This window comes from Caretta caretta, chromosome 4 (assembly GCF_965140235.1).
Source record: "Caretta caretta isolate rCarCar2 chromosome 4, rCarCar1.hap1, whole genome shotgun sequence".
Lineage (NCBI taxonomy): Eukaryota > Metazoa > Chordata > Testudines > Cheloniidae > Caretta > Caretta caretta.
In genome coordinates, this window is record NC_134209.1 from 78,309,950 (window position 1) to 78,324,032 (window position 14,083).

General features: G+C 41.5%; 1 protein-coding gene across 1 annotated transcript; it reads right to left on the minus strand.

Annotated features, from left to right (window-relative positions):
* Window positions 1–5,437: 5,437 nt before the first annotated feature.
* LOC125635655 (retinoid-binding protein 7-like) lies at window positions 5,438–5,842 on the minus strand. The gene has a single exon (XM_048847615.1). It carries the CDS (start codon window positions 5,840–5,842, stop codon window positions 5,438–5,440), a length of 405 nt encoding a protein of 134 aa, XP_048703572.1.
* Window positions 5,843–14,083: the final 8,241 nt, after the last annotated feature.

The window sequence follows — 14,083 nt, forward strand, 5'->3', positions numbered from 1 at the left end:
CATCAGATTTCTTTTGGCCCAATCCTCCAATTTGTCTAGGTCCTTCTGTATCCTATCCCTCCCCACCAGCGTATCTACCACTCCTCCCAGTTTAGTATCATCCGCAAATTTGCTGAGAGTGCAATCCACACCATCCTCCAGATCATTTATGAAGATATTGAACAAAACCGGCCCCAGGACCGACCCTTGGGGCACTCCACTTGATACCGGCTGCCAACTAGATATGGAGCCATTCCCACTACCCGTTGAGCCCGACAATCTAGCCAGCTTTCTACCCACCTTATAGTGCATTCTTCCAGCCCATACTTCCTTAACTTGCTGACAAGAATACTGTGGGAGACCGTGTCAAAAGCTTTGCTAAAGTCAAGAAACAATACATCCACTGCTTTCCCTTCATCCACAGAACCAGTAATCTCATCATAAAAGGCGAGTAGATTAGTCAGGCATGACCTTCCCTTGGTGAATCCATGCTGGCTGTTCCTGATCACTTTCCTCTCACGCAAGTGCTTCAGGATTGATTCTTTGAGGACCTGCTCCATGATTTTTCCATGCCCTGTAACATGTATTCTAGCTGCCATGCATTCTAGCTGGCAATCTCTGCAGTGTCTCCATCTTTTCAGGGGAGATATCACAGAACTCAAGACTGAGAAATTGCTCAGTTTTGTTTTGCACGTTCTAGGAAATAGCTGCATGCCCTTTTCCCCACCACAGCTTGCAAACCCCTTCCAATCCTGCAGCATTTCTGGGGGGGACCATCCTGGTGAATAACATCACAGAGTATCTTGCTGATCTGTCCTTTGTCTTTTTGAATAAAACCATTCTCTGCCTCCTAATCACCCACTTCAGCATAACATCACAGACAGTCAGGACAGCCTAAAGGGGGATATAGAGATGATTGCTATCCAGCTCATCCCCAATGCCCCTCATAACCTCTTCTGGCACCACAGAAGCAGCTTCGGAACACAGCCACAAACAGAACTTCAAAATCAAAACAGGAACATCATTCCAGCCACCGCATCCCATCTGAACTGCATATACAGTGCATCCAGCACCCTCTTAACATGCAGACCACTTACCATCTCTGAGAGTCCCCCAAGAAGGAAAGAGTCTCAAGAAGGAAAAGTCAGATAGATAGTTTCTATCTATCTAGCTATCTATCATGTCTTGGCTGAAATATGAACAATAAGGGATTGATTTTTTTGTTCATACTCCTACAGCCACAACACCTGCAACAGCCATACCACCAAGAACAGGGCCTCTACAGACTGGCCAACCTGAAGGAGTGAAAAAGAAAGACTCGGAATGGGCTGTTTTCAGAATTCATGGCAAAATCCCAAAGGGAAACCAGACTGGCTGAGAAGTGGAGACTGTTCCTCAGGTCCCAGAGGGGGAAAGAAATGCAGCTGTCCCAGAATATCATGGCAGTCCTTAAACAAAGTGTTGCAGTGGCCAGAGACAGTGTGGCTGTGGCCAAGGACACCATCACCATGGCAAAGGAGAGCAGGAAAAAAGACAGTGAGATACAGAGGCAACTCATGGATGCCATCTTGAGCCAGAATGCTTTTCTCCAAAACATGCTTCTGCTCCATCAGTGGGCCCTCACAACCTGTAATCTGGGATCCACCTTTCTCCTTCAGCCCCTGGACTATACTGGGTACTGGGACCAGCAGCAACTTCTCCCTGCTATACCTTTGCAACTGCTACCAGCAGACATTGCTGCATCAGAACCAATCTTTGGGCACCGAGAACACTGGCATCTGGGAACCCAGCTCTTTTGACCCCTGCAATGCCCCTGACAATTTTGAGCCAGGGCACTCAACACCAGAGCTTATGTGGACAAGAAGAGCCAGAAGGAAGTTGCATACACACCTGTTAATTTAACATTGCCCTTCCACTCTCCACAAAAAGTTGTTTATTTTCAATGTTCTTACTGTTGCACTTTCAGTTTTGTTTGCACTGTTTCATTCATTAAAGGTTTGTTTATGGTTGGTTAGTTAATAGATTGCTTAGTTAAACTTATTTGCAAATACAAAAAATATTATTTTTGTATTGGTTCCATAATTTTCTTTTTGTTTTTTATTGTTCTTTCAAAATAAAAACCACTTACAAGCATCCAGTATAATTCATTGCATTTCACTCATACATTTCTTTAAATAAAAATGAAACAAGACTCAAGATTTTCAGAAGTATACAGGGAATATTCCCCTTCCAACACCATACACAATACCCCACTGCTAAAAATAATAGAAATTTAGAACTGGTAGGGACCTTGATAGGTCATCTAGTCCAGTTCCCTGCACTGAAGTAGGACTATTAACTAACAAGGTGTTTGTCTAACTTGTTCTTAAAAACTTCCAATGACTGAGATTCCACAACCTCCCTAGGTAACTTGTTCTAGTGCTTAACTATCTCAACAGTTAGGAAGTTTTTCCTAAGGTCTAACCTAAACCTCCCTTGCTGCAATTTAATCCCATTACTACTTTCCTGTCCTCAGTGGATAAGAAGAACAATTTATCACACACACTCCTCTTTATGACAACCTTTTCATACTTGAAGACCTTTATTATGTCCCCAATCAGTCTTCTCTTCTCCAGACTAAACAGACCAATTGTTTTCAATCTTTCCTCATCTGTCGTATTTTCTAGACCTTTAATAATTTTTGTTGCTGTCCTCTGGACTTTGCAACAGTATTACATTGTTGACTCATATTTGATATGTGATCTACTAGAACTCCAAGATCCTTTTTTGCAGTACTCCTTCCTACAAAATCATTTCTCAACCTGTATTTGTGCAATTCATTTCTTCCCAAGTGGAGTACTTTGCATTTGTCCTTATTGAATTTCAGACCGTTTCTCCAGTTTGTCATTTTGAATTCTAATCCTGTCTTCCAAAGTGCTTGCAACTCCTTTCAGTTTGGTATCATCTTTTATATATTTCAGCTTGGAAAAGAGACAACTAAGGGGGATATGATAGAGGTCTATAAAATAATGACTGGTGTGGAGAAAGTAAATAAGGAAGTGTTGTTTACTCCTTCTCATAACACGAGAACTAGGGGTCACCAAATTAAACTAATAGGTAGCAGATTTAAAACAAACAAAAGGAAGTATTTCTTCACACAGTCAACCTGTGGAACTTTTTGCCAGAGGATGTTGTAAAGCCCAAGACTATAACAGGGTTCAAAAAAGAACTAGAAAAATTCATGGAGGATAGCCATTGATGGACCTATTAGACAGGATGGGTAGGGATGGTGTCCCTAGCCTCTGTTTGCCAGAAGCTGGGAATGAGTGACAGGGAATGGATCACTTGATGATTACCAGTTCTGTTCATTCCCTCTGGGGCTCCTGACATTGGCCACTGTCTGAAGACAGAATATGGGGCTAGATGGACCTTTGGTCTGACCCACTATGGCTGTTTTTATGTTCTTAACACTGCAGCACACAGGCTAACATTCAGGCATGAGCCTCAAAATATGAACAAGAGGTATCCCTGACAACATTCCCCTGAGTGTTAGCATTTCCCACAGAATGCCTACCTGACTGCTTGAATTACTGAGCAAGTCCTCATCACCTCTGCGTCCCACCCATCATTAAGGCTTTCTCCTTTGCTCTCACAAATATGCAGAACACAACATGTAGTTATAAGGGTTGGGACATTTTTTCTGTAACTTCCAGCTTGCTCCAAAAGTAGCACAATTTGCCTTTCAAATGGCCAAATGCACACTTGACCACTATTCTGCAGCTATTCAGGCAATGGACAAAGGGAAGGAATATTTTAACTAAGTGGCTTGTGAATAGCTTCATTAGCCAGGGCATCAGGGAATACGGTTGTCTCCCAGAGTAACCAGACCAACATCCACCCCATTAGTGTCCAGGGTGCTCCAGGGCGGCAAACAGTCCTTTCTCCATTCATCTAAATAGTACCAAGTTTCAGAAGATCCTAGCATCATGAATCCTGCCAGACCACCTTGCATTTATGTCTATAAACCTGCCATGGTGACCAACCAGCTCTTGCAACATCATGGAGAAATACCCCATTCTGTGTATAAATTCAGTGCTCAGGTGGCAGGGAGCAGGGGTGTTAAAAGAGAGGCACAGGAGTTCCATCAGTTGTCCCATTACAGCTTTATGATTCAGTTAGACAGCACCTTATCAATGGCATAGCACACCTGCATGAGAATGGCCCCAGCAGTTGATCTCCTCACACTAAATCGGTTGGCTCCAGACTGGGGTTGCCGGCTTCCACATGGTGACCCACTTATCCATAGGTATGGGGCACCACATGTTAGTATGTTGTTGCTGCAGCTCCATTCTGCACAGCCCTAAAAAAAGGTAGCTCTCCCCCTCCTGAAGTTCTTTTGCCACTGCTGGTCCTCCCAGGTTTGCAGAACAATCCTTTCCCACCAACCCACGCTGGTTTCCTCATCTTGCTCCCACTGCTGCAGAGTGTCTTCCTGCTGCTTGGTATTGTGACAACAGAAGTCCAGTGCTGAATTCATCCAGGTTTGACTGCTGTAATATAGCCCAAGCAGCCTCTGCGTATTTGCACTTGCCACCATAGCAGCACAGACATTGTTGGTCCGTGCTGGCAGACAAGCTGAAAATGGCATGCGCCTGTCCAGAAACAAAGTATAGGGCAGAGCCAGCTGAAATATGTGATTTAAAAAAAATATTTGAACCCGCCTAGTTTCCCAAAATTCACAGTGAAACAATTTCAGAATGCATGCTGCTCAGCAGTGAAGCAAAGGCCCCAAGGAGAACACTACACCCTCAATTTGCAGCAAACCAACACCAGGTGTTATCATGATAAAAACTGAAAACAGAACAGGCAAGTTAGTGGAGCAAGTAGTGCACTGCAAGTTACCTGCTGAGCATCAAAATCTTTGGATTAGCTCTATCCCACCCCGCTTCGATGCCTTTGAATTTGAAGAGAAGCCTGTTGCAAATGCACGAGATCATTGCAGATTAGTAAAGTTAATGGAATTGAAGATACAAATTCTGTATTCATTCTGAGAAACTGAAAGCTGGTAAAGGTAAATAAGGTGGACTGGTCAGGACTGTGACAGGAAAATGACCTTTAAGGGGGAAAAAAGATGATGGATGGGGTTTCCAAGAGCAATCAGTATTGGCCTAACGGTTCCTGTTGAAGTAAGTTTGCATTTTACTGTTGGCGTCTTTTTTTTTTTGTTTGGTTTTTTGCTTTGTTTTCAAGTGTTTATTAACAAGAGCAGAACTGCAACACTAGTGCAAGCACCTTACATCTTCTCCTGATCAGAATACAGATTGAGCAAGTACAAAAAAAGATAGATATGCCTGATCAAAGAATGCTTAGTGTTGACCTAGAGCTATTATGTAGAAATCCATGTACATAAAGAAATAAGTTCCATGAGGTCTGCTCTGTACAGATGTGCTTTTCAAGTGTCAGTCAAGGGGGGACTAAGTCAAGCTCTCTTGTAAACCTGTGTGCATACTTGGTCCTCACAGCGGAGCTCCAGATATAGCTGATCTCCTTCAATCCAATGAGTCCAGCCCCTGTTCTTCTTGTCTCCAGTCTGGACACAAACAAGCTTGTCATTGTCCCAGGTTACTATACTCTTGCATTTTCTATGATCTAGGCCTTTATTGTCTTCCTCAAACTCCTCTCCAATTTTGAACTGGACAAAGTAACTTCTGAAAGTGCTGGTGGTTTGGATGGAGAATGAATTGCCTTCCTGTTCAATCATCTTCTGTGGCTTCAGTATTTTTGCTATCTTGTGAGTTGCAAAGTCAATACCCAAAGCCAGCATGTAACCCTCAAAGTTGTCACTGCTTGTGAGGTTCCAGGTGCCACTGAAATCCACAGGCATGGCTAGGCTGCTAGAGCAAGAACCCCAAAGGGAAGTGTGCATTGACCAGAGAGGAAGGACTGTTGACGTTAATGAGAATATAATTAGGCCAATGCTAAGTTGCTCTTGAAAAATATCAGACCTCCTCTGCTTTTTAAGCCTTTTGCCTCAGTAACGAGTGCAGGTGCAATCTTCTTGTCTTTTCATGAAAAACATCTTGCGACCACTGGAGGCAACAGCAAATAAAAGAGCATCTGAAGGAACAAATGAAGAGAACCTGTGCTAAAATGTATTAGCTAAAACTTTTTGTTTGATAATAGGACCACTCCATCTATCAGGTATACACTGTACTCCATATTCACTTTGTAACTGCTAACTTATTTAAAAAGCTGATTCCTGGCCCGTTTTCTATTAGCACCCAAAACTGCTTTACAGTTACCTATTAAATCTTAGGTTATTTGATCTTTACTATGCATGAATGGAGTTGCAAACACAAAATTTGTGTTGGAAAGCAATCCACTTCTGCTTATCTTTATGTGAGGACATTCTTGAAAATCCCTTGCTTTACCCATATCCCTCTTCAGTAATAAAGCAACAGTTCCTGAGGAATGTGCTGGTAATTATCGGTTTATTATCTGATGGCCTGAGGCTAGAATGAGAGTAGAGAACATTCTTATAAAGCAGGCAGGAACTGCAGTAATGGTAAATCTCTCTGGGATTATTGCTGTTATGAGCCATTTTCAGAAGTTTATGATGCAGATGTGCAAGCTTGAAAGCACCCACATTCACATTAAAGTACTCACAGATATTTTAGAATTAACAGCTTTTTGTAATGTCATAGCCCTTTCCACCCTGCATTTCAAAACACTTGCTGTACTATTTCATACTCTATTTGCCCTGGGGCTGCTAATATTCTGTAGATCGCCTCTCTTCTCACCTTTTATGAGAAAGTGGGAGTGTCACATTAGATAGATGTGCCTTCACGTGCTTTCCAGAACTCTGTCCTTCGTAGAGTTAGAAATCCTAAAGCAAATTACAATGATCTAATACTAAACAACAGAGTTCACTTTCCAGTCCTGCCATGACAACTATTTAATTATGAAGTACTCCACTTCCCCGGAAATGTCCTCTTGGAGAATTTACTTTGAACATTTCCTACCCCACTGGATTTGCCCACATCAGGTATTAGGAGGTCTGCAGTGTTATATTTTGTAGAAGTTATTTCTTTACAGAAAGGTCACTCCGGGAAGCAAGAAAGCTGGCTAAACACAACCCCAAGTTTCTCTGTATTTGCATTCCCATAACTGAAAGCCTCTGCACAATCTTTGCGTAGCCCTGTCTCCAGGTTTGAGCTGCTAAATCTGAAATTGGATGGTTCCACATTAAAGAAGGGGGAGTGCCTAGAGCAGTGTTACTAACAGATTTTTCAGTTCACTGGCAAATTTAAAAAAAAAGGGAAAAGTCATTTTGGGTCAAACTAAAATGGAAGCGTTTCAAATTTTTGTGCAAACTGAAAAGGTGGAAAAATGTTCATTTTGGATTGAAAAGGAGTACTTGTAGCACCTTAGAGACTAACCAATTTATTTGAGCATGAGCTTTCGTGAGCTACAGCTCACTTCATTGGATGCATACCGTGGAAACTGCAGAAGACATTATATACACACAGAGACCATGAAACAATACCTCCTCCCACCCCACTGTCCTGCTGGTAATAGCTTATCTAAAGTGATCATCAAGTTGGGCCATTTCCAGCACAAATCTAGGTTTTCTCACCTCCCCCCCACACACACACACAAACTCACTTTCCTGTTGGTAATAGCCCATCCAAAGTGACAACTCTCTTCACAATGTGTATGATAATCAAGGTGAGGGAGTGAGAGAACCTGGATTTGTGCAGGAAATGGCCCACCTTGATTATCATACACATTGTGAAGAGAGTTGTCACTTTGAATGGGCTATTACCAGCAGGAGAGTGAGTTTGTGTGTGTGTGTGTGGGGCGGGGGGGCGGAGGGTGAGAAAACCTGGATTTGTGCTGGAAATGGCCCAACTTGATGATCACTTTAGATAAGCTATTACCAGCAGGACAGTGGGGTGGGAGGAGGTATTGTTTCATGGTCTCTGTGTGTATATAATGTCTTCTGCAGTTTCCACGGTATGCATCCGATGAAGTGAGCTGTAGCTCACGAAAGCTCATGCTCAAATAAATTGGTTAGTCTCTAAGGTGCCACAAGTACTCCTTTTCTTTTTGCGAATACAGACTAACACGACTGTTACTCTGAAACCTGTCATTTTGGATTGAGTTACATGTGTTGTTAACTTTCAAATGGTCTTTTTTACTGGTGTAGAATTGTTTTATATAAAAAATCAGGAAAAAGTGAAACATTTTTGTTCAGAAAATGTCTAAATGAACTGTTTTGACTTCTTGATTTTTGTTTGTTTGTTTTGGCAGGGAGGATGCATTGCCACAAACAGAATTTGGCAAAAAAAAATCCAAATTTGTGAAATGTCTGTGTCAATTAATCTGCATGAATTACCACACAGAGAAAGTTTCATCCAAAAAATGTCTTCCAGCTGTAGGGGTGCAACCTTAAGCCCCTGTTTTTTCCCCTTGGTCATTAGGCATTCTCATTGATCTGGAAGCCTTGTGGCAGAAGATTCATTTTTGACTGGGAATCCTGGGTAGGGTAGAGTAGATCCTAGACAGTTCTATCCCTTCCAAAAGGATTGAAGTTTTACTCTTTCCTGTGATAGTGTGTGTTGAATGCCTTAGGAACAGTCTAATATCACAGCAGTTGTAGTAAAACAAAATTTATTCAGAACACAAAGAGAAAAGGTCAGATTAAACAAAATACAATGTCTGCACAAGGTATCTAGTTTTAAATGCTGCATAAACTAATTCAGATAAGTCTGTTCTGTATCTTTTCCAGAAAGTGATCTTTTTTTCCTATTTTGTTCCTGTATCCTCTGTTCTGGTGGCCATTCTGCCTGTCAGAAAGACAGCCCTCAGTTTCACGACTGGTATCTTATCTCTTCCTTCCTCTCCCAATCACCTGTCTTTGTCCCGATTGTAGTCTATAAATCTTTAGATCTCAAAGGTAGGCATACCCCACAAAGGTATTTAGACGAATGTTCTCTCTAATAACTTCTCATGAAGCATCTATTGAATATTTCCCAAATCCATTAGAGGTTATAATCACTCCTTTGTAAAAACAACTTGGACATGTCTAGACTAGGAAAATAAATTGTGTGTAAAGATGTGTAAGATAACACATGTTAATGACATATTTTGAAACACTAGCGTAGACCAGCGTTAGCGCCTCTAAAACTTGTAAAAAGAAAAGGAGTACTTGTGGCACCTTACAGACTAACCAATTTATTTGAGCATGAGCTTTCGTGAGCTACAGCTCACTTCATCGGATGCATACCCGATGAAGTGAGCTGTAGCTCACGAAAGCTCATGCTCAAATAAATTGGTTAGTCTCTAAGGTGCCACAAGTACTCCTTTTCTTTTTGCGAATACAGACTAACACGGCTGTTACTCTGAAATCTAAAACTTGAGTCTTTAGGCAGGAGTCTAACCAGTAATCGTAACCAGTCCACAGGTTTTAAGATGCTAAACCCTGTCTATACTCAGTTTTAGAAACGTTTGTTAAAATACGTTAGCTACTGTGTTTTTAAATACAACCTATTTTCCTGTTCTAGATATTGCCTTTGTGATTTTCCTGTTCCCTTTTCATAAGACATTTTTTTTGATGTTGTAACCACACAGCAGCTGTCCCTTACTCCAAGAGCTCTTTTCTTTCTGTTAAGCCTCATGGTTTGAAAATTTCAGTTCTGGTGGAAGTGTCAGCCTGAATCTAGCTCACTCCCTGCCTCTCTCTCTTATTTTTATCCAATCTGAATTATTGATAGATTAAAGATGAACTGTCACAGTAAAGAGCACAATTAAGATTTCCTCTTGTTCCCTAAACCTCTGGGAAATCTTACACAGCAGGGGTACATTTACCGTAGCCTGTAACTGGGAAGGTATTTGCTATGAGGCTGCACTAAGGAAATATGCAGTACGAAGGCTGGTTTCTATTACTAATATGTGTTTGTGAAATTATCTGCATATGTATGACTGTGTACTCCTGCTAGTTGTTTTCATATCTGGCTGGTTCATTTTAGCTTGTGATTTTTAATTTGCAATATGCAAATCAAACTGACAATACATTGCTTTCTGATGTGGGCAGGCTTCCAGCCACCAAGAGTCAAAAGCTATCACTCCTGTTGCGCAGAGTATCTTCAGCTACATTCTGTCTTCTGCTTGATCTTTCCACATTCCCTGTTCTGTGCCTAACTGAAGCATGTTTATTGAGCTGATTCACAAATTATTACAGAGAAAATGAACAAAGCTAAAAGTGAAATGGTATACCTGAAGACCAATCTGGTTTTTATCAGAGCTACTATCACGAAAAATTGCATCCATTTCCCATTGGGCTGTGATGTGATCAGACATGCTTACAGAGGCAGGTTGGAGTGTGGTCAGTATTTGATCAGTCTAGGGTCAAGACAATTTCATATCTGGATGGGAAAATTGCCACGAAAAATACAACAGTGCTGACTCGCCTCATGGGAATGACCTTGAGTTCTCTGTGATTTTGGTGCCTTTGGTATACGATGCCTCAGATTGCCTTTTCAATTTTAAAACAAAGGGATCATTGGGAAAGATCACAGTGGTGTGGACATTTTATTCACCCCTGAGGAGAGAGGAAAATTGAAGCAGTATTTGGGGGAAAGCTGGCTACTCTGTGACTGCCCCTGAAAAAGACCAAGATCAAGGTCCACCAAATTATTTGTGTCATGGAGAGAAGAGCTACTGCCAGAATGTGAAGCCACCCGTTAACCAAAGGAAGGCCTGGTTTCAGAGTAACAGCCGTCTTAGTCTGCACCTTAGAGACTAACCAATTTATTTGAGCATAAGCTTTCGTGAGCTACAGCTCACTTCATCGGATGCATACTGTGGAAAGTGTAGAATATCTTTTTATACACACAAAGCATGAAAAAATACCTCCCCCCACCCCACTCTCCTGCTGGTAATAGCTTATCTAAAGTGATCACTTTCCTTACAATGTGTATGATAATCAAGTTGGGCCATTTCCAACACAAAAGGAAGGCCTGTCACTGCACGTAAAGAGACAAATTCTGACATCAGTTATAACAGTGTAAATCCAAAGTACCTAAAACTGAAGTTTTGGTGAGAGATTTATTTCAAATAACAGTTAGTAAAAGCTTTGATCAACACTTAAAATAAATACCTGGCTTTTTAGGGCCAAGTTATACCCAGTCATCAAGGAGATACATAAAATAGTGAGCAGAAGGTTGCAAGGAGCAATCTGTGAATGGAGCCAGGCACAGATGAAGTTCCTGCAATGCCATGAGCATAAGGATGACCTCCTGTTAGAATCCTCAGAGGCAACTGCCACCCCCAAAAGTTGTGGGGAGGAGGCATGGTATAGCCACCTCTGAGCCAGGCACCAAAAATGGCTGCTTGTGAAGAGGGAAGCCTGGTGCACCCCTAATATGCCTATTTGTTCTCCACCTGAGTTGGCACATGGTCCTTTAGCTTATAGTTTAGACTGGTCTTGGAAGTTCCTAATCAATTATTAGGCTACATGCACAATAGAAACTATATTGCAGGGAACAATCCTGCACTAGATGATCTATGTAATACATGTGACTCTGTGATTCCATAAAACAGCTCAGACACTGTTCCCAGCTTGATGACTTCTTTATAAGTCATTAAAGCAATTTTAAAACCAGGTCAATATTAACAGGATGCTGGAGTTTAATATTCTCAGGATGGAAAGAATCTATTGAATCAATTTTATGTGAGTTACAATTCTATCAGTATCTAACTAGTACAAGTTGGAATGTACTGTGGGTTATTTTTCCAGGGACCATCATAAAACACTGTATTTTAATCACCCTCTGCATCAGGTGTAATAACATTAGTCAGGTGCTGACAGTATTCAATAGTGATAAAAGAAAGTGCTAACCGAGGAGCTGATTTTTAACGCAGGGAGAAAGATCAATCAATTCAGCACAAAGTGATAAGAAAGAGGAAATGATGGAAGGGTCTTAAGCAATAATATTTTACTGTTAACTATGTTCATTTGCTCTGCTATGATGTGTGGTACATCTCTATAAACAAACTTCACTGCAGCAGGATAACAGCACACAATAGAGAATGTGCAGAATTAGGTCAGAAGAGTGAAATGTGGCTGAGGGCTTGTCAACACTACATAGCTATATAAATGTTACAGCAGCACAGCTGTGGCTCTTCATTGTAGCCACTACCTTCTGCATAGGTAATCCACCTACTCTAAAGGCAATAGCTTGGTCGAAAGAAGAATTCTTCTGTCGATTTAGCGCTGTCTATACAGGAACAGAGGCTGGCTTAACTACGCCACACAAAGGTGTGGATTTTTCAAAGACCTGACCTAATTTTCTATTTTAGACCAAGCCTGACTCATCCACTCAGAGGTAAAAGATTTTAAACCTTAGTGGCTGAAAGCCTGTACCCATTAGAAAGCAACATTGGCAGTTAAGTTTGCATACTGCAGATTTTAAAAAAAAAAAAAAGCTACAATGAGGCAGCTTGATATGAAATCAAATAGCAGGACCATGTCAGAAAGATTCATCCCTCAGAATCCATTCATTCACAGTGTCAGAAAGCTGAAGTTATCCTGAAATGAAAGTATTAGAAAATTGATAAAAGGAGGTCATGGCAGAGCATAGCTGTCTCATTTCTGTGGTCTGACACATAATAAAATTTAGTACATGTCATAGGTCATTGTGCTACACTGCTACAGGTTCTACAAAATTTTAGCAAAGGATCTTACAAAAGGCAATGATAACATAAGCAGCAATTGAAAGTTAATTTGGCTGTAAGAGTGAAATTCACTCTGATACAGAGTATACATGCAAGACCCAATGCATCACTTCATTGGAACATGGAGTTTACAGTCCTATGGGGGTCCTCTGGGTTTCCTATATACTATCTTTTGTCTTTCCTGAGTCAGGTACTATTCAATATTTTCATGAATGACTTGGATACTGGATTGCAGAGTGTGATTATAGAATGCACGCATGACGCCAAGCTGGGAGGGGTTGCAAGCATTTAGGATTAGAAATTAAAATGATCTTGATAAATTGGAGAATTGATCTGAATTCAGCAAGATGAAATTCAATAAAGACAAGTGCAAAGTACTTCACATAGAAAGTTAAAAATCAAATGCACAACTACAAAATGCCTAGGTGATAGTACAGCTGAAAGGATCTGGGGGTTCTAATGGATCACGAATTGAATATGACACAAAAATGTGATGCTGTTGTGAAAAAGGCTAATATCATTCTGGGGTGTATTAACAAAAGTGCCATATGGAAGATCATTGCCATATGGAAGACCACTAGTGAGGCCACCACTGGAGTACTGTGGCCTGTTTTGGGAGCCACACCTCCAGAAAGATGTGGACAAATTGGAAAGAGTCCAGAGGAGAGCAACAAAAATGATCAAAGGTTTAGAAAACCTGACCTATGAGTAAAGGCAGTAGTGTAGCCGGGGGTGGGGGGGGAGAGGGGTGTCTCTGAGAACAAGTGGCGCCTTTTTAATTTATAGGTGCCTTTTAAAATTTTTACTCACCCGGCGGTGCTCTGGCTCCTCGGCAGCGGGGGCCTTCACTCGCTCCGGGTCCTCAGCGGCATTTTCATAGAATCATAGAATATCAGGGTTGGAAGGGACCTCAGGAGATCATCTAGTCCAACCCCCTGCTCAAAGCAGGACCATTCCCCAATTTTTGCCCCGATCCCTAAATGGCCCCTTCAAGGATTGAACTCACAACCCTGGGTTTAGCAGGCCAATGCTCAAACCACTGAGCTATTGCTCCCCCCCCCCTATTTTGGTAGGGGGGGCCTTCAGTGCCACTGAGGACCCGGAGCGCCACCCGGTGAGTACAAGCGGGTGGCACCTTTTTTTATGTCCGCTGCCCCTGTTTGCTACATCTAGCTACGCCACTGAGTAAAGGTTAAAAAAACTGGGCATATTTAGCCTTGAGAACCCAAGGCTAGGGGCAATCTGATAAGTCTTTAAACATGTTAAGAGCTGCTGTAAAGACAATGTGATCAATTGTTCTCCATATCCACTGAAGGTAGGACAAGAAGTAATAGACTTAATCTGCAGCAAGAGAAATTTAGATTAGATATTATGAAAACTTTCTAAC

What these genes read in the sequence shown, in the direction of transcription:
- LOC125635655 (XM_048847615.1), bottom strand. Translation starts at nt 5,842, where the DNA reads ATGCCTGTGGATTTCAGTGGCACCTGGAACCTCACAAGCAGTGACAAC.